General features: G+C 37.6%; 2 protein-coding genes across 4 annotated transcripts; one reads left to right on the top strand and one right to left on the bottom strand.

The window, feature by feature from the left end:
• The first annotated feature begins 362 nt into the window (after positions 1-362).
• On the top strand, positions 363-19,119 carry LOC129747161 (iron-sulfur protein NUBPL-like). Of its 3 annotated transcripts, none has more exons than XM_055741205.1 (5): positions 363-787; positions 16,981-17,108; positions 17,174-17,475; positions 17,538-18,075; positions 18,860-19,119. In XM_055741205.1, exons 2-4 carry the CDS (start codon positions 17,049-17,051, stop codon positions 18,073-18,075), a joined length of 900 nt encoding a protein of 299 aa, XP_055597180.1. In that variant the 5' UTR covers positions 363-787; positions 16,981-17,048; the 3' UTR covers positions 18,860-19,119. The 3 variants fall into 3 exon arrangements, with proteins under 3 accessions (XP_055597180.1, XP_055597178.1, XP_055597179.1); XM_055741203.1 differs by having other exon boundaries at positions 364-787; positions 18,885-19,119; XM_055741204.1 differs by lacking the exon at positions 363-787 and adding an exon at positions 9,569-9,587 and having other exon boundaries at positions 18,885-19,119.
• LOC129747162 (deoxynucleotidyltransferase terminal-interacting protein 2-like) lies at positions 18,072-19,693 on the bottom strand. Its single transcript, XM_055741206.1, has 4 exons — positions 19,401-19,693; positions 19,077-19,339; positions 18,366-18,530; positions 18,072-18,304 (listed from the first exon to the last, which is right to left on the bottom strand). The coding sequence occupies exons 1-4, from the start codon at positions 19,588-19,590 to the stop codon at positions 18,092-18,094; spliced, it is 831 nt and encodes a 276-aa protein (XP_055597181.1). The 5' UTR covers positions 19,591-19,693; the 3' UTR covers positions 18,072-18,091.

Below are 19,693 nucleotides of genomic sequence, written 5' to 3'. Positions count from 1 at the left end.
TCGACAAACTGGCCGCGATGACAGCGACAGGGAAGAGAGAACCGCTATCTTGCGTTGTCGAGCTAAAAGTCATACAGCAGCCATTGGAGCAAGTGAGAAATCTATATGGTTAGCTGTTTCTTTTCTACAACAGTCGCTAACGGGAACATGGGTGGGGTGGTAAAGCGAAATCCGCAGGAAAAAATTTCCCGTTTTGTCGACTTCATTTTCCGAAAACGTCATAATATTCGAAAGTAGAGATGGGCGAGATTTGTGGTGATGCACTGAGAATCCATCAAGCCAAAATTAAATGGGAAAAACAATTTTCAAATCATTCTGTTCCAATCGCTCGACCAGTTCGGACGCTTTTTCTCATCGCAGTGTCGAAGTTTTTACCAAGTCGGAGTGCTATTTGCGAAAGTGCAGTTTGTTCGCCTGGAGTGATTTTCCTGCTCATCCCGCTCGGTTGTCAATTGCCGAGACTCGCGCGCAACAATAATTGGCAAAAATCAGCCATCGCCAAATTGGTTCGCTTCAGCAAATATTTGCCATCACCATCAACGGCAATATCCATCATCAGATAGCGCCCCCCTATTCACCCAAGAATCCGGATTTTTCTACCGTCGGAGTGTGGACTTGGAAACCTCAAGTTTAATTACCGTGACCGAGTTGCAGAGCTACGCTACGGGTCGATTCGGTGTTTGGTTGCTCCCCGATTGACGTCGCCATCTTTTTCCTAAGGAGGACCACGTGCTCGAGTCAATTAACAGGCACTCAGGAAAAAATTTTGATAAAAAAAAAAACAATTGTGAGTAATTTTTTATTCTTTTTCCCTTTACTTTTTCTATTTTTATTTCCCTATTTATATTTCGATAATTGATAGCTTCGTTCATATTTCTAACACGGAAGGCATTCGTGCCCCCGTGCGGAAATATGAACGAAGGCGGGGGGTTAAACCCCTCAACTTGTAATGATGAGAATATGACCTACGAGAATGAAGAGCATCTGGAGGATCCCGATGCTGCTGGTCCCTCAAATGCTCACGTTCCTCAGACGGAAAGTGGTTCATCATCTTTACCAGCTGAGAGTAGAACAACCCGGCTCCGAAAATATGCTGAAGGCTCATCTTCCTCTGGGCCATGGGTGGTTTTCATCCGGCCCAAAAAGAACGGTAAACCTCTTAATGTGGTACAGATCACCAAAGATCTGGCGAGGTGGACCTCTGTAACCAGTGTTACAAAATTACGTGCGAACAAGCTGCGCGTTGTTGTGGCTAACTCGAAAGCCGCAAACGAGATTGTGGCTAGCAATTTTCTAATTCTAGAGTATCACGTTTACATCCCGTCTCGAGACGTAGAGATTGAGGGCGTGATCACAGAAATGAGTCTGGATGCGAAGTACGTTAAATCCAACGGCGTTGGTAAGTTCAAGAGCCTCGATTCGACTTCTGTCGAAATCGTGGATTGCCGTCAACTCAATACTGCCAACGTCGTAAATGGAGTTACAAAGTACTCGCCTTCAGCTTCATTTCGTGTGACCTTCGCGGGTACCGCCCTCCCTCACTACGTCTTGATTGACGGAGTTTTAAGGCTTCCTGTGCGACTCTTCGTGCCTCGACCCATGCATTGTCAAAATTGCATCAAGTTGGGGCACACAGCGTCGCACTGTTGCAATAAGCCACGCTGTCCCCAATGCGGGGAGAATCATGGGGCTGGAGCATGCTCAGCAATAGAGCAGAAATGTGTCTACTGCGGGGGCTCACCCCATGAAATCTCTTCGTGCGAGGCATTCAAGAGTTGCTGGGATAAACAGAAGCGCTCTTTAAAAGAACGATTGAGACGTTCTTATGCCTCTATCTTAAAGAGCGCTTCTCCACTGACCCAACCTCATTCAAGTAACATCTTTTCTGTGTTGCCAGTTGACAACGAAGAAACAACGGATGAGGAAAACCCTTTTGTTTTCGTTGCGAACTCCCGGAAACGTGCTAAAACAACTCCCAAGACACCCAAAATACCAAAGAAAATCCCTACAATGAGCCCTCCAATCAGTGTCCCTAAAAAGCCGAATGCTGCAGAACAACAAAAACAAAATCCTCCTGGATTCCGCACGATGTTTTCACCACAGAATCATTCAACACCAGCAGGGACCTCAAAGGCCCCTATGACGAATGCAGTTTTTCCAGAATCAACTTCCCAGCCAGGATTGTTTAAGTTGACTGACATTCTGAATGGAATTTTTTCGTTTTTCAACGTTTCTGAATCCATCAAAAGCATTATAACAACAATGCTTCCTGTATTAAAGACATTTTTGAAGCAATTGATGCAAACTTGGCCCCTCATTTCAATGTTTATCTCTCTCGATGGCTAATTTACGCCGAGAGGTCGGAGATATCACTGTTATACAGTGGAATTGTCGTAGTTTAGTCCCTAAACTGGATCCGTTCAAATTTCTTCTTCATGAAACTAGTTGCGATATTTTTGCCCTTTCAGAAACATGGCTTTCTTCTCAATCAAACATCTCATTCCACGATTTTAACATTATCCGTTTGGATCGCAACGATTCTTATGGAGGGGTGCTTTTGGGGATCAATAAGCGCCACTCTTTTTATAGAATCCACCTCCCTTTATCAGGAGGAATTGAAGCTGTTGCATGTCATACAACTATAAGAGGTAAGGATTTATGTGTTGTCAGTTTGTACTGGCCTCATAGAGTTGCAGTGGATCGAAGTAACCTAGAGGACCTGTGCTCAGTGCTCCCTAAGCCAAGGTTGATCCTGGGTGACTTCAATTCACATGGAACTGTCTGGGGAGAACAAATTGATGACAGTCGTTCTACTCTTATCTATGATATTTGTGATAGTTTCAATTTAACAATTTTGAACACGGGTGAAAAAACACGAGTACCTAAACCTCCTGCAAGACAAAGCGCAATTGACCTCTCACTCTGCTCAAATTCACTATCATTGGATTGCCAGTGGAAGGTAGTCCCTGATCCCAATGGTAGTGATCATTTGCCTATCAAAATTACAATCACCAATGGGGTCAGCTCTTCGAATTCTACTAATATGACATATGACCTTACAAGACACATCGACTGGAAAAAGTACTCGGACGAAATAACAACAGCCATCGATTCTATGAATGTTTTGCCTCCTTTAGAGGAGTACCACTTTCTTTCACGTTTGATACATGAAAGTGCACTTTGCGCACAAACAAAACCCATCCCAGATTCATCAGTTCCTCGAAGGCCTCCAAACCCATGGTGGGATCAGCAGTGTTCCAAGCTCTATAAGGACAAATCAAAAGCATTCAAAGATTTTCGGAAATATGGAACTCTCGTCCTTTTTGATGCTTATGTTTCCCTTGAAAATCAGTTCAAAAAATTAATCAAAGGGAAAAAGAAGGCGTATTGGCGGAATTTTGTGGGTGGTTTATCACGGGAAACTTCCTTGAGTACTTTATGGAAAGTTGCACGAAGCATGCGTAATCGATCATCTACAAATGAAAGTGAAGAACATACACATAGATGGATATTCAACTTCGCACGGAAAATCTGTCCAGATTTTACACCTGTGCAAAAAATAATCCGGAACGTGCCTCCTGATAGGTGTGGTCTGGATTCCAGTTTCTCGATGGTCGAATTTTCACTTGCTCTCCTCTCTTGCAACAATTCAGCTCCGGGAATTGATAAAATCAAATTTAACTTGTTGAAAAACCTTCCGGACGCCGCAAAATTTCGCTTGTTAAATTTATTTAATCAATTCTTGGAGAATAACATTGTTCCCCAAGAGTGGAGACAAGTAAGAGTTATCGCTATCCAAAAGCCCGGAAAACCAGCGTCCGATGCGAATTCGTACCGTCCTATAGCGATGTTGTCTTGTATACGAAAATTGATGGAGAAAATGATTTTGTTTCGTTTGGATAAATGGGTAGAAGCAAATGGCCTCCTTTCAGATACTCAATTTGGGTTTCGAAGGGGCAAAGGGACAAACGATTGTCTTGCTTTGCTGTCTTCAGAGATACAAATGGCGTACGCAAAACGTGAGCAAATGGCTTCAGTGTTTCTAGACATAAAGGGAGCTTTTGATGCAGTTTCAATAGAGGTGTTGTCAGACAAATTGCACTCCCGGGGTCTGCCTCCTCTATTGAACAACATCTTATACAGCTTGCTTTGTGAGAAACATCTGAACTTTGCTCAGGGAGATATTGCAATTAAAAGGACCTCTTACATGGGCCTCCCACAGGGTTCATGTTTGAGTCCACTTTTGTACAACTTTTACGTAAATGACATCGACAGTTGTCTCTCTGAAGGCTGCACTCTAAGACAACTTGCAGATGACGGCGTGGTGTCTGTCACAGGTTCTACTGAGTCTCATCTGCTCAGACCTTTACAAGATACTTTAGACAGATTGTCTTCCTGGGCTTTGGGGCTTGGGATTGAGTTTTCTCCTCAGAAAACGGAGATGGTTGTTTTCTCTAAGAAACGTAGACCTGCTCAACCTAAGCTTCAACTTCTAGGCCGAACGATCACTCAATCGAGGTGTTTTAAGTATCTTGGGGTTTGGTTTGATTCCAAGTGTACTTGGAGAGCCCACATTGAGTATCTGAAAGGAAAATGCCAACAAAGAATGAATTTTCTCCGATCAATCACTGGCACCTGGTGGGGAGCCCATCCAGAAGATCTTTTAAAATTGTATCGAACAACTATTCTCTCAGTGATGGAATATGGTAGCTTCTGTTTCCAGTCAGCTGCCAAAACTCACCTCCTCAAACTCGAGCGTATCCAATACCGTTGTCTTCGCATCGCCTTGGGCTGTATGCCCTCAACGCACAACATGAGTCTTGAAGTTTTGGCAGGAATACTCCCTTTGAAAGATCGATTCAATCTACTATCACTTCGGTTCCTCATCAGGTGTGAGGTCATGAACCCACTGGTGATTGTAAATTTTGACAGGCTACTTGAGCAAAATTTTCAAACCAGGTTTATGTCTATATACCATGTCCTCATGTCAATGCAGGTAAACCCTTCTTCATTCTCTCCAACTCGTGTTTGTAGCCCAGACTACGATCATTCTTCTGTCCAGTTTGATTTGTCTATGCAGCAGGAAATTTGTGGAATCCCGGTCCCACATCGCTCCCTTCTGATTCCAAGAATTTTCGAAGCTAAATATAGACACGTCGATGCTGATAAAATGTACTTTACTGATGGATCACTTATAGAGGAATCAACAGGATTTGGAGTGTTCAACGAAATATCTAGCGCCTCTTACAGCCTCGAGTCACCATGCTCTGTGTTTATAGCAGAGTTAGCAGCTATTCATTGTGCTTTGGACAGTATAGCTTCAAGGCCAGTTGGGCACTACTTTATTGTAACGGATAGTCTGAGTTCTGTTCAAGCAATCCACTCAATTAAACCGGGAAAGCACTCGCCATACTTCTTCGAGAAGATACGGGATAGTTTGAGTGCTTTATCAAAACGTCGCTTTATTATCACCTTTGTTTGGGTTCCCTCTCATTGCTCGATAGAGGGTAATGAGAAGGCAGACTCTCTGGCAAAGGTGGGGGCGATGGAAGGCGACACGTACCAGCGTGAAATTGCCTTCAACGAATTTTACTTTTTAGTTCGAAGAAACTCTCTTGTCAACTGGCAGCGCAAATGGTACGAGGATGACAAGGGTCGGTGGCTGCACTCGATTATCCCAAGGGTAAGCCTTAAACCATGGTTTAATAGATTGGACCTGAGTCGAGATTTTATTCGTATATTTTCCCGTCTCATGTCCAATCATTATTCCTTAGACGCGGTACTCTATCGTTTGAATATTGCTAGCAGCAATTTGTGTAGTTGCGGCCAAGGTTACCACGACATCGAGCATATTGTTTGGTCGTGCGAGGTCCATCTTGTCGCTAGAACGAATTTGATAGACTCCCTTCGGGCCCGACGAAAACCACCCTATGTTCCAGTGAGAGATGTGCTGGGTGTGATGGACTTGGACTACATGTTCGAAATATATCTTTTCCTAAAAGATATTGATCTTCGTCTATAATTTCTTCTTATTTTCATATTTCCCTATCTATCTTCTTTTTTCTTTAAAAGTGAACTGTCGAACTATTTGAAATCCAAAGTATTCGCGCTGATAATAAAATATTAAATATTAAATAATGTTTAGGAAACTGATTAAGAAATTTTTTACCGAAAAACAAATTTTTTTCAAAGGTCTTTAAACAAAAAAATGACGAAACTGACTGAAATAACAAAAATGACAAAAATGACAAAAATGACAAAAATGACAAAAATGACAAAAATGACAAAATGACAAAAATGACAAAAATGACAAAAATGACAAAAATGACAAAAATGACAAAAATGACAAAAATGACAAAAATGACAAAAATGACAAAAATGACAAAAATGACAAAAATGACAAAAATGACAAAAATGACAAAAATGACAAAAATGACAAAAATGACAAAAATGACAAAAATGACAAAAATGACAAAAATGACAAAAATGACAAAAATGACAAAAATGACAAAAATGACAAAAATGACAAAAATAACAAAAATAACAAAAATGACAAAAATGACAAAAATGACAAAAATGACAAAAATGACAAAAATGACAAAAATGACAAAAATGACAAAAATGACAAAAATGACAAAAATGACAAAAATGACAAAAATGCCAAAAATGCCAAAAATGCCAAAAATGACAAAAATGACAAAAATGACAAAAATGACAAAAATGACGAAAATGACAAAAATGACAAAAATGACAAAAATGACAAAAATGACAAAAATGACAAAAATGACAAAAATGACAAAAATGACAAAAATGACAAAAATGACAAAAATGACAAAAATGACAAAAATGACAAAAATGATAAAAATGACAAAAATGACAAAAATGACAAAAATGACAAAAATGACAAAAATGACAAAAAAGACAAAAATGACAAAAATGACAAAAATGACAAAAATGACAAAAATGACAAAAATGACAAAAATGACAAAAATGACAAAAATGACAAAAATGACAAAATGACAAAATGACAAAAATGACAAAAATGACAAAAATGACAAAAATGACAAAAATGACAAAAATGACAAAAATGACAAAAATGACAAAAATGACAAAAATGACAAAAATGACAAAAATGACAAAAATGACAAAAATGACAAAAATGACAAAAATAACAAAAATGACAAAAATGACAAAAATGACAAAAATGACAAAAATGACAAAAATGACAAAAATGACAAAAATGACAAAAATGACAAAAATGACAAAAATGACAAAAATGACAAAAATGACAAAAATGACAAAAATGACAAAAATGACAAAAATGACAAAAATGACAAAAATGACAAAAATGACAAAAATGACAAAAATGACAAAAATGACAAAAATGACAAAAATGACAAAAATGACAAAAATGACAAAAATGACAAAAATGACAAAAATGACAAAAATGACAAAAATGACAAAAATGACAAAAATGACAAAAATGACAAAAATGACAAAAATGACAAAAATGACAAAAATGACAAAAATGATAAAAATGACAAAAATGACAAAAATGACAAAAATGACAAAAATGACAAAAATGACAAAAATGACAAAAATGACAAAAATGACAAAAATGACAAAAATGACAAAAATGACAAAAATGACAAAAATGACAAAAATGACAAAAATGACAAAAATGACAAAAATGACAAAAATGACAAAAATGACAAAAATGACAAAAATGACAAAAATGACAAAAATGACAAAAATGACAAAAATGACAAAAATGACAAAAATGACAAAAATGACAAAAATGACAAAAATGACAAAAATGACAAAAATGACAAAAATGACAAAAATGACAAAAATGACAAAAATGACAAAAATGACAAAAATGACAAAAATGACAAAAATGACAAAAATGACAAAAATGACAAAAATGACAAAAATGACAAAAATGACAAAAATGACAAAAATGACAAAAATGACAAAAATGACAAAAATGACAAAAATGACAAAAATTACAAAAATGACAAAAATGACAAAAATGACAAAAATGACAAAAATGACAAAAATGACAAAAATGACAAAAATGACAAAAATGACAAAAATGACAAAAATGACAAAAATGACAAAAATGACAAAAATGACAAAAATGACAAAAATGACAAAAATGACAAAAATGACAAAAATGACAAAAATGACAAAAATGACAAAAATGACAAAAATGACAAAAATGACAAAAATGACAAAAATGACAAAAATGACAAAAATGACAAAAATGACAAAAATGACAAAAATGACAAAAATGACAAAAATGACAAAAATGACAAAAATGACAAAAATGACAAAAATGACAAAAATGACAAAAATGACAAAAATGACAAAAATGACAAAAATGACAAAAATGACAAAAATGACAAAAATGACAAAAATGACAAAAATGACAAAAATGACAAAAATGACAAAAATGACAAAAATGACAAAAATGACAAAAATGACAAAAATGACAAAAATGACAAAAATGACAAAAATGACAAAAATGACAAAAATGACAAAAATGACAAAAATGACAAAAATGACAAAAATGACAAAAATGACAAAAATGACAAAAATGACAAAAATGACAAAAATGACAAAAATGATAAAAATGATAAAAATGATAAAAATTACAAAAATGACAAAAATGACAAAAATGACAAAAATGACAAAAATGACAAAAATGACAAAAATGACAAAAATGACAAAAATGACAAAAATGACAAAAATGACAAAAATGACAAAAATGACAAAAATGACAAAAATGACAAAAATGACAAAAATGACAAAAATGACAAAAATGACAAAAATGACAAAAATGACAAAAATGACAAAAATGACAAAAATGACAAAAATGACAAAAATGACAAAAATGACAAAAATGACAAAAATGACAAAAATGACAAAAATGACAAAAATGACAAAAATGACAAAAATGACAAAAATGACAAAAATGACAAAAATGACAAAAAATGACAAAAAATGACAAAAATGACAAAAATGACAAAAATGACAAAAATGACAAAAATGACAAAAATGACAAAAATGACAAAAATGACAAAAATGACAAAAATGACAAAAATGACAAAAATGACAAAATGGACATTCCAACTCAATCGCTCAAGCAGTACGGTTGTGTTTCCGCAAAGTTACGATCGAAGTGTGTTTTTTTTAACTCGCTGCTTTAGTGAAACGGACAGTGCAGTTGGTCCGAACGTGGTGGTTTGTTTTTTCTACCGACCAAATCGTTTGCCGGAATCCAGAGACACGAAATTGAAATTTGCGTGAATTTCATCTGGCCATTATCATCGGTGCGAGTGTTGCCGCCATCGGGAAGTGTTAATTATTCCCCCGACAAACCCGAGTGTGGATAACGTGGTAGCTGTTGCCGTTGGTTCCGGTGCTGTTTGCCGTGGGTAGCAGGATACATGACGTCTCGGTGGTTCGATCGTTTACGTCAAGAGCGTTATCAGCAAATCAACTAGGTCGCCATCTTCTTCCAAAGAGGACCACGTGGTTGCTGAACAATACAATACATGCAATTGAAAAGTGCAAGAACCTTTGTAAGTCTCTTTTTCATTTTTTCTCTATTCTATTATCTATTATTTTCCCTGTACATATTTTGAACATTGATTGCTTCGGTTATATTTTAAACACGGGCGACATTCGTGTTCCCGTGCAAAAATATGAACGAAGGCGGGGGGTTAAACTCGTCATCGGTGGACGAAGAGGAAGCCATGTACGAGAATGAAGAGCATTTGGAGGATTCAGATGATGCTGGTCCCTCAAGTGCTAATCATTCTCGTACGTCTAATAATTCTTCATCACCCACAGTTGACAGTGTAGCTCCTCGACTCCGAACCTACACAGATGGTTTGTCTTTTTCTGGGCCATGGGTGGTTTTCATCCGGCCCAAAGCTAACGGCAAACAGCTCAATGTAGTGCAGATCACTAAAGATCTGGCGAGGTGGCCCTCCGTAACCTGCGTAACGAAGGTGCGACCAAATAAGTTGCGCGTTGTCGTGGACAATCATAAATCCGCTAATGAAATTGTTGCCAGCAAATTCATTAACTTAGAGTACCACGTCTACGTTCCGTCTCGAAACGTAGAGATAGAGGGCGTGATCTCAGAAATGAGTTTGGAGGCCGGGTACGTTAAATCCCACGGCGTTGGTAAATTTAAGAGCCTTGATTCGACTTCGGTCGAAATCTTGGATTGCCGCCAACTCAACACTACCACCGTCGTGGAAGGAGTTAAAAAGTACTCGCCTTCATCCTCATTTCGAGTGACCTTTGCGGGTACCGCCCTCCCTCACTACGTCTTGATTGACGGAGTTTTGAGGCTTCCTGTACGGCTCTTCGTGCCTCGCCCAATGGAATGCAAAAATTGCATTAAATTGGGGCATACAGCTTCTCATTGTTGCAGCAAGAAGCGTTGCCCCAAATGCGGGGAGGTTCATGGGGAAGGAGCGTGCTCAGCAATAGAACAGAAATGTGTCTATTGCGGGGGCTCACCCCATGACATCTCCTTGTGCGAGGCATTTAAGAGCCGCTGGGATAGTCAAAAGCGCTCTTTGAAGGAACGTTCAAAACGTTCCTATGCCGCTATACTAAAGGGCGCGGCGCCTCCGACTCAACCGCAGTCCAGTAACATTTTCACGGTGCTGCCAGTTGATAACGAGGATACAACAGATGAGGAGAATCCATTTATTTTTGTAGCGAACTCACGAAAGCGTGCTAAAACAAACACCAAGACCCCCAAGATTCCGAATAAAATCCCAACAATCAACCCTCTAACCAACATCACCAAGAAAGCGTTTTCTGCAGAAAAGAAGAAACAAATTCCTCCTGGATTCCGAGCGACCTTTTTACCACATAATAAATCAACAGCAGCGGTGACTCCAAACGCACCCATTATTGATGCGGTTTTACCAGAATCAACTCCTCAACCGGGACTTTTCAAGTTTTCTGACATCCTTAATGGAATTTTTTCGTTTTTCAACGTACCTGAATCCATGAAAAGCATTGTTAGTGCAATGCTTCCTTTTGTAAAGACACTTTTGAAGCAATTGATGCAAACTTGGCCCCTTCTTTCAATGTTTATCTCTCTCGATGGCTAATTTACGCCGAGAGGTCGGAGATATCACTGTTCTACAGTGGAATTGTCGTAGTTTAATCCCCAAACTGGATCCGTTCAAATTTCTTCTTCATGAAACTAGTTGCGATATTTTTGCCCTTTCCGAAACATGGCTTTCTTCTCAATCAAACATCTCCTTCCACGATTTTAATATTATCCGTTTGGATCGCAACGATTCTTATGGAGGGGTGCTTTTGGGGATCAATAAGCACCACTCCTTCTATAGAATCCACCTCCCTTTATCAGGAGGAATTGAAGCTGTTGCTTGTCATACAACTATAAGAGGTAAGGACTTATGCGTTGTCAGTTTGTACTGGCCTCATAGAGTTGCAGTGGATCGAAGTCACCTAGAGGACCTGTGTTCAGTTTTGCCTGAACCAAGGTTGATCCTGGGTGATTTCAATTCACATGGAACTGTCTGGGGAGAACAAATTGACGATAGTCGTTCTACTCTTATCTATGACATTTGTGACAGTTTCAATTTAACAATTTTGAACACGGGTGAAAAAACACGGGTACCTAAACCTCCTGCAAGACAAAGTGCAATTGACCTCTCACTCTGCTCAAACTCAATATCATTGGATTGCCAGTGGAAGGTAATCTCTGATCCCAATGGTAGTGATCACTTGCCAATCAAAATTACAATCACCAATGGGGCCAGTACTTCAAATTCAACAAATATGGCATATGACCTTACAAGACACATCGACTGGAAAAAGTACTCGGACGAAATAACAAATGCCATTGATTCTATGAATGTTTTACCTCCTTTGGAGGAGTACCACTTTCTTTCACGTTTGATCCATGAAAGTGCACTTTCCGCTCAAACAAAACCCATCCCAGATGCATCTGTTCTTCGAAGGCCTCCAAATCCATGGTGGGACCAGCAGTGTTCCAAGCTTTATAAGGACAAATCAAAAGCTTTCAAAGATTTTCGAAAACATGGAACCCTCGTCCTTTTTGAGTCATATGTTTCCCTTGAAAATCAGTTCAAAAAATTAATCAAAGGGAAAAAAAAGGCGTATTGGCGAAATTTTGTGGGTGGTTTATCACGGGAAACATCCTTGAGTACCTTATGGAAAGTTGCACGAAGCATGCGTAATCGATCATCTACAAATGAAAGTGAAGAATATACACATAGATGGATATTCAACTTCGCACGGAAAGTCTGTCCAGATTCTACACCTGTGCAAAAAATAATCCGGAACGTGCCTTCGGATAGGTGTGGTCTAGATTCCAGCTTTTCGATGGTCGAATTTTCACTTGCCCTCCTCTCTTGCAACAATTCAGCTCCGGGAATTGATAAAATAAAATTCAACTTGTTGAAAAACCTTCCGGACGCCGCTAAATTTCGCTTGTTGAATTTATTTAATCAATTCTTGGAGAACAACATTGTTCCCCAAGAGTGGAGACAAGTAAGAGTTATCGCTATCCAAAAGCCCGGAAAACCAGCGTCCGATGCGAATTCGTACCGTCCAATAGCGATGTTGTCTTGTATACGCAAATTGATGGAGAAAATGATTTTGTTTCGTTTGGATAAATGGGTAGAAGCAAATGGCCTCCTTTCAGATACTCAATTTGGGTTTCGAAGGGGCAAAGGGACAAACGATTGTCTTGCTCTGCTGTCTTCAGAGATACAAATGGCGTACGCAAAACGTGAGCAAATGGCTTCAGTGTTTCTAGACATAAAAGGTGCTTTTGATGCTGTCTCAATAGAGGTGTTGTCAGACAAATTGCACTCCCGGGGTCTGCCTCCTCTTTTGAACAACATCTTATACAGCTTGCTTTGTGAGAAACATCTGAACTTTGCTCACGGAGATATTGCAGTTAGAAGAACCTCTTACATGGGCCTCCCGCAGGGTTCATGCTTGAGTCCACTTTTGTACAACTTTTACGTAAGTGACATCGACAGTTGTCTCTCTGAAGGCTGCACTTTAAGACAACTTGCAGATGATGGCGTAGTATCTGTAACAGGTGATACTGAGTTACATCTGCACAGACCTTTACAAGATACTTTAGACAGATTGTCTTCCTGGGCTTTGGGGCTTGGGATCGAGTTCTCTCCAGAGAAAACGGAGTTAGTAGTTTTCTCTAAAAAACATAGACCAGCTCAACCACAGCTCCAATTTCTTGGCAGAACGATCACTCAATCGAGGTGTTTTAAGTATCTTGGGGTTTGGTTTGATTCCAAATGTACCTGGAGAGCACACATTGAGTATCTGAAAGGAAAATGCCAACAGAGAATCAATTTTCTCCGATCAATCACTGGCACCTGGTGGGGAGCCCATCCAGAAGATCTTTTAAAATTGTATCGAACAACTATTCTTTCAGTGATGGAATATGGTAGCTTCTGTTTCCAGTCGGCTGCCAAAACTCACCTCATCAAACTCGAGCGTATCCAATACCGTTGTCTTCGCATCGCTTTGGGCTGTATGCCCTCAACGCACAACATGAGTCTTGAAGTTTTGGCAGGAATACTCCCTTTGAAAGATCGATACAATCTACTATCACTTCGGTTCCTCATCAGGTGTGAGGTCATGAACCCATTGGTGATCGTTAATTTTGAAAGGTTACTAGAGCAAAATCTTCATACCAGATTTATGTCTATATACCATGTCCTCATGTCAATGCAGGTAAACCCTTCTTCGTACTCTCCAACTCGTGTTTTCAGCCCAGACTACGATAATTCTTCTGTCCAGTTTGATTTGTCTATGCAGCAGGATATTCGTGGAATCCCGGATTCGCATCGCCCACTTCTGATTCCAAAAATTTTCGAAGCTAAATATAGACACGTCGATGCTGACAAAATTTACTTTACCGATGGGTCTCTAATTGAGGAATCAACGGGATTTGGAGTTTTCAACGAAACAACTAGCGCCTCTTATAACCTCCAGTCACCATGCTCTGTATATATAGCAGAGTTAGCTGCTATTCACTGGGCCTTGGAGAGCATCGCCTCACGGCCTGTTGGGCACTACTACATTGTAACGGATAGTCTAAGCTCAGTTGACGCAATACACTCTATACGACCGGGAAAGCACTCGCCGTTCTTCCTAGAGAAGATACGGGATATTTTGAGTGCTTTAACAAGACGTCGCTTTTCAATCACCTTTGTTTGGGTTCCCTCTCATTGCTCGATAGTGGGCAATGAGAAGGCAGACTCTCTGGCAAAGGTGGGGGCGACGGAAGGCGACACGTATCCACGTGAAATCGTCTTCAACGAATTCTACTTCTTGGTACGAGGGAACTCTCTTGTCAACTGGCAGCGCAAATGGGACGAGGATGAGGATGGTCGGTGGCTCCACTCGATTATCCCAAAGGTAAGCCTTAAACCCTGGTTTAATAGATTGGACCTGAGTCGGGATTTTATTCGTATATTTTCCCGTCTCATGTCCAATCATTGTTCCTTAGACGCGGTACTCTATCGTTTTGACATTGCTGGCAGCAATTTGTGTAGTTGCGGCCAAGGTTACCATGACATCGAGCATATTGTTTGGTCGTGTGAGGTCCATCTTGTCGCCAGAACGAATTTAATAGACTCCCTTAGGGCCCGAGGAAAACCACCTAATGTTCCAGTGAGAGATGTACTAGCTGTGCTAGATTTGGACTATATGTTAGAAATCTACCTTTTTCTAAAAGCTATCGATCTTCGTCTATAATTTCTTTTTTATTTTCATATTTCCCTTTCTATCTTCCTTTCTCCTCTCACAAAGTGTTAAGTTAAGAAATCAATTGTAAACAACCAAAATCGATTTTGGCTCCTTAAAGCCTGAAGGTATGAGCCGTTTCAAATAAAGAATTGTTAAAAAAAAAAAAAATGACAAAAATGACAAAAATGACAAAAATGACAAAAATGACAAAAATGACAAAAATGACAAAAATGACAAAAATGACAAAAATGACAAAAATGACAAAAATGACAAAAATGACAAAAATGACAAAAATGACAAAAATGACAAAAATGACAAAAATGACAAAAATGACAAAAATGACAAAAATGACAAAAATGACAAAAATGACAAATATGACAAAAATGACAAAATGACAAAAATGACAAAAATGACAAAAATGACAAAAATGACAAAAATGACAAAAATGACAAAAATGACAAAAATGACAAAAATGACAAAAATGACAAAAATGACAAAAATGACAAAAATGACATAAATGACAAAAATTACAAAAATGACAAAAATGACAAAAATGACAAAAATGACAAAAATGACAAAAATGACAAAAATGACAAAAATGACAAAAATGACAAAAATGACAAAAATGACAAAAATGACAAAAATGACAAAAATGACAAAAATGACAAAAATGACAAAAATGACAAAAATGATAAAAATTACAAAAATTACAAAAATTACAAAAATTACAAAAATGACAAAAATGACAAAAATGACAAAAATGACAAAAATGACAAAAATGACAAAAATGACAAAAATGACAAAAATGACAAAAATGACAAAAATGACAAAAATGACAAAAATGACAAAAATGACAAAAATGACAAAAATGACAAAAATGACAAAAATGACAAAAATGACAAAAATGACAAAAATGACAAAAATGACAAAAATGACAAAAATGACAAAAATGACAAAAATGACAAAAATGACAAAAATGACAAAAATGACAAAAATGACAAAAATGACAAAAATGACAAAAATGACAAAAATGACAAAAATGACAAAAATGACAAAAATGACAAAAATGACAAAAATGACAAAAATGACAAAAATGACAAAAATGACAAAAATGACAAAAATGACAAAAATGACAAAAATGACAAAAATGACAAAAATGACAAAAATGACAAAAATGACAAAAATGACAAAAATGACAAAAATGATAAAAATGATAAAAATGACAAAAATGACAAAAATGACAAAAATGACAAAAATGACAAAAATGACAAAAATGACAAAAATGACAAAAATGACAAAAATGACAAAAATGACAAAAATGACAAAAATGAAAAAAATGAAAAAAATGACAAAAATGACAAAAATGACAAAAATGACAAAAATTATAAAAATTACAAAAATTACAAAAATGACAAAAATGACAAAAATTTCAAAAATTTCAAAAATTACAAAAATGACAAAAATGACAAAAATTAGAAAAATGACAAAAATGACAAAAATTACAAAAATGAAAAAATGACAAAAATCACAAAAATTACAAAAATTACAAAATTACATAAATGACAAAAATTTCAAAAATTTCAAAAATTATTAAAATATGCTTGTTATTTTAAATTATTAAAATTACTTTCATTTAAATATCACCATCATCACAAAAATTTCAAAAAAAAATTAAAATTGTAAAATGTTTAAATACAACAAATATTACTTAAATTACAATATTCACAATATTTATTAAAATTTCAAAATGACAAAAACGACAAAGACATATAAAAATTACAAAAATGGCAGTTATTTATTTTTATTTCCAGAAATTTTGGACTTCTTTTGGTTTTTGTATTTTTTTGTAATTTGTTCAACTCTATTAATTTTTGTATGTTTTGCATTTCGCAGAATGTTTTTTTTTTGCAATGTATAATATTCAATTCTTTTAGTTTTGAGTTTTTTATTTTTCCATTTTTCTTATCAATTTGTCTTTCATATAAATATACTTAGTATTTTACTTTTTGTTATTTTGCACAAATTTTCATAATTATTAGAGTGCGGATTCTTAAAGCTTTAATGTCCGCTTTTTTCAGTGTGTAATTTTTTTTTTCGAAATTCGTTACACATGTTGCGCATCTCTAATTTGCAGTATAATAACAACAGTATTATTCAAATTATTTACAGCGCATCAAATTAACAAAAGTCCTTAATATTGCTGCTCAATATTAGAGCTAAAATTTAAAACTTCAATCATGCTTAAGAGCATGCTTTCAACGGTTTCCAATCATGCCGGATTTTTCGCCATCAGTCTAGTAAGTAAAAATTAGACTTTGTATGGTAATGTTTCGCCAAATAAACGCTTCTCAACCATAAACAGCGCTATTTCAGCTCAAAACCGGACCCGAGACAGGCGGAACTGATGGCACGGAGTCTTCCGAAACGGAAACCGTTGCCGGGGGTCCGAGATATAGTGGTGGTTTCGTCGGGAAAAGGTGGTGTCGGAAAGACCACGACCGCAGTTAATTTAGCGGTCAGTTTGGCCAGCCAGGGTCAGAACGTTGGCCTGATGGATGGGGACATATTCGGTCCCTCGGTTCCGCTAATGATGAACATTACAGAATCGCCGCTGGTGGACGACCACAACCGGATGATTCCACTGGTTAACTTTGGAGTTAAATGGTATAGAAATGACAAAGCTGTTATATGAACTGAATACTGAAAAGATTTGGATATTTTTCCAGCATCTCCATGGGAATGTTGAGAGAGTCAGGACCAGTCGTCTGGCGGGGTCCTTTGGTGATGTCTGCCATCCAGCGACTGCTACTGGGAACTGTTTGGGATCCGCTGGATATCCTCGTAGTTGACACTCCACCTGGTACAGGTGATGTTCACTTGTCGTTAAGTCAAAATGTCCCCATTTCGGGAGTCGTTCTGGTGAGCACTCCGCAAATAGCTGCCCTGGAGGTGACTCGAAAAGGTGCCGAGATGTATCGAACGTTAAAAGTACCGCTTATTGGCTTGGTCGAGAATATGAGCCACGTAATCTGTGATAAATGCGACAATGTTATAGAGCTAGCGGATCGAACGACTCAACGATACGCTGATGAGCAGAGTGTGGATATCCTCGAAAGTATACCGATAGAAAAACGGATTATGCAATGCGGCGATAGTGGAACGCCAAGTTGCCTGAAGTTTCCCGATTCACACCTGGCAAGCAAGTATCGCACAATAGGCGAGAAGGTGATTAAGTTTTTAGAGAATAAACGCCCAGAAAATTGAGTAAGTATTGCATTATTTATTTCTTTTTCTTCTTTAATTTTTTCATTTTCATACTAGCTTTATAGTACGCCTTCTTTTTCCGTTTCTCTAGAACTTCGGCATATTTCCTTTTGTTGTATTTCTGGAAAGCTGCATCTTCTAGCAGTTCATCGACCAATGTTTTCGAATTAGCTTTCTTCGAACCTCTTTCATTGTAATAGTCAAGCGGGGAGTCCATGACTTTGCCGATCTGCAATTTATAAGTGAAAATTTAATAACTTTTAATCAAACATATTACACTAGTAACAAACCTGGAAATATTTTGGTAGTGTTTTCATCTCACTACGTTTGTAGAAATGTTTGGGATCTAGCACGGAACGCATTCGCAGAAGTTCGAGTTCATTTTTGACCTCATCGGTCATTTCTGGTGCTGGAAGATCGAACCAATTTTTACCCTTACTTTTGGCACGTTCTTTCTGAAATAGAGGAAAATAATTCGATTACCTTAATGTACATGAATATGTCAATTGATATTTAGAATTTATTTGCTAGACGCATAGATCAGATTACTAAAGAGACATCACATGACCTCAACATCCGGTTTATCTCAAACCCAGACTCGAATGGCTCATTAAAAACTTATAAAAAACTAATGTGAAGAAAGTGTGTTAATCGGGATTTAGGCTACTCAACCAAATCTATCATGCACTCTCCTAATCACATTCAACGATTGAAACTCCGAGCGGAATACTTTCAAAAATGATTTTCATCACTTTTGATGTTTCTCCTCTCAAACATCCAATAGCAAAACATGATTTTATGTCCCGTAGGCCTTACAATGCGACCCAATTGACTTGAGGCGTCTCATTAAGATTACTGCGGGCGAGCCGGAGTACCAGGTTGAGTCGTCGAGAATAAACCCGGGAGAGGTTGAGGACCATAGTCAGTTGTCGAAATATCATCATGGAAATTGAAAATGTAGGAACCTCTGATAGGTTTGAAAATGATAAAAATAAAATTACTCTGTTCAGCTCCTGAATTTGTCGATCAGTCATCGACAGTTTGGCTAGGTCTTTCTGTTTTTCCGTAGCCGGTGTTATCACAGCCATTTTCATGTGACCATCGACATTGGTACTAGCAAGTTCGGCTACCCCGACAGTTGTTTGACTTGAGCTGGCTGGCCTCGTGTGGTGGTTCAAGTATGTTGATGTGGGTCTTGACGAAGATTCACCCAGCAAGTTGGTGTTAAGAATTTCAAAAATATCCTTGCTTGGGGGAGGCAATCCTGAAAAGAAATACAAATCTACAATCTCTTTGCCTAATTGAAAAATAACACTCAGTTTTACCTCCATAATCATCATCGCTTTCATCTTCCGAGTCCTGGTTTTTTTGCTCCAAGTCGATTTTGGCTGGGCTCGATGCTGCACTTTGGCCACTGAAAACACTTCTGTAGCTCGAATGTACCTGGACAAGTGGCTTGCTGGAACTAACACTTGCGGCAGTTGAACCGACCGTGTCTATTGTAAAGATATCCATACCTGAGGCGTTCCGGAACACTCTTATTCCAGGTAAGTTTAGCGGTAGGAAATCGCCACGGTAGAATTTTGGCCGCAAAACCCGCGTGTTGTAGCAGATTTGG

Source organism: Uranotaenia lowii, chromosome 2, assembly GCF_029784155.1.
Source record: "Uranotaenia lowii strain MFRU-FL chromosome 2, ASM2978415v1, whole genome shotgun sequence".
NCBI classification, from domain to species: domain Eukaryota; kingdom Metazoa; phylum Arthropoda; class Insecta; order Diptera; family Culicidae; genus Uranotaenia; species Uranotaenia lowii.
This window is presented reverse-complemented; position numbering and strand designations above follow the sequence as displayed.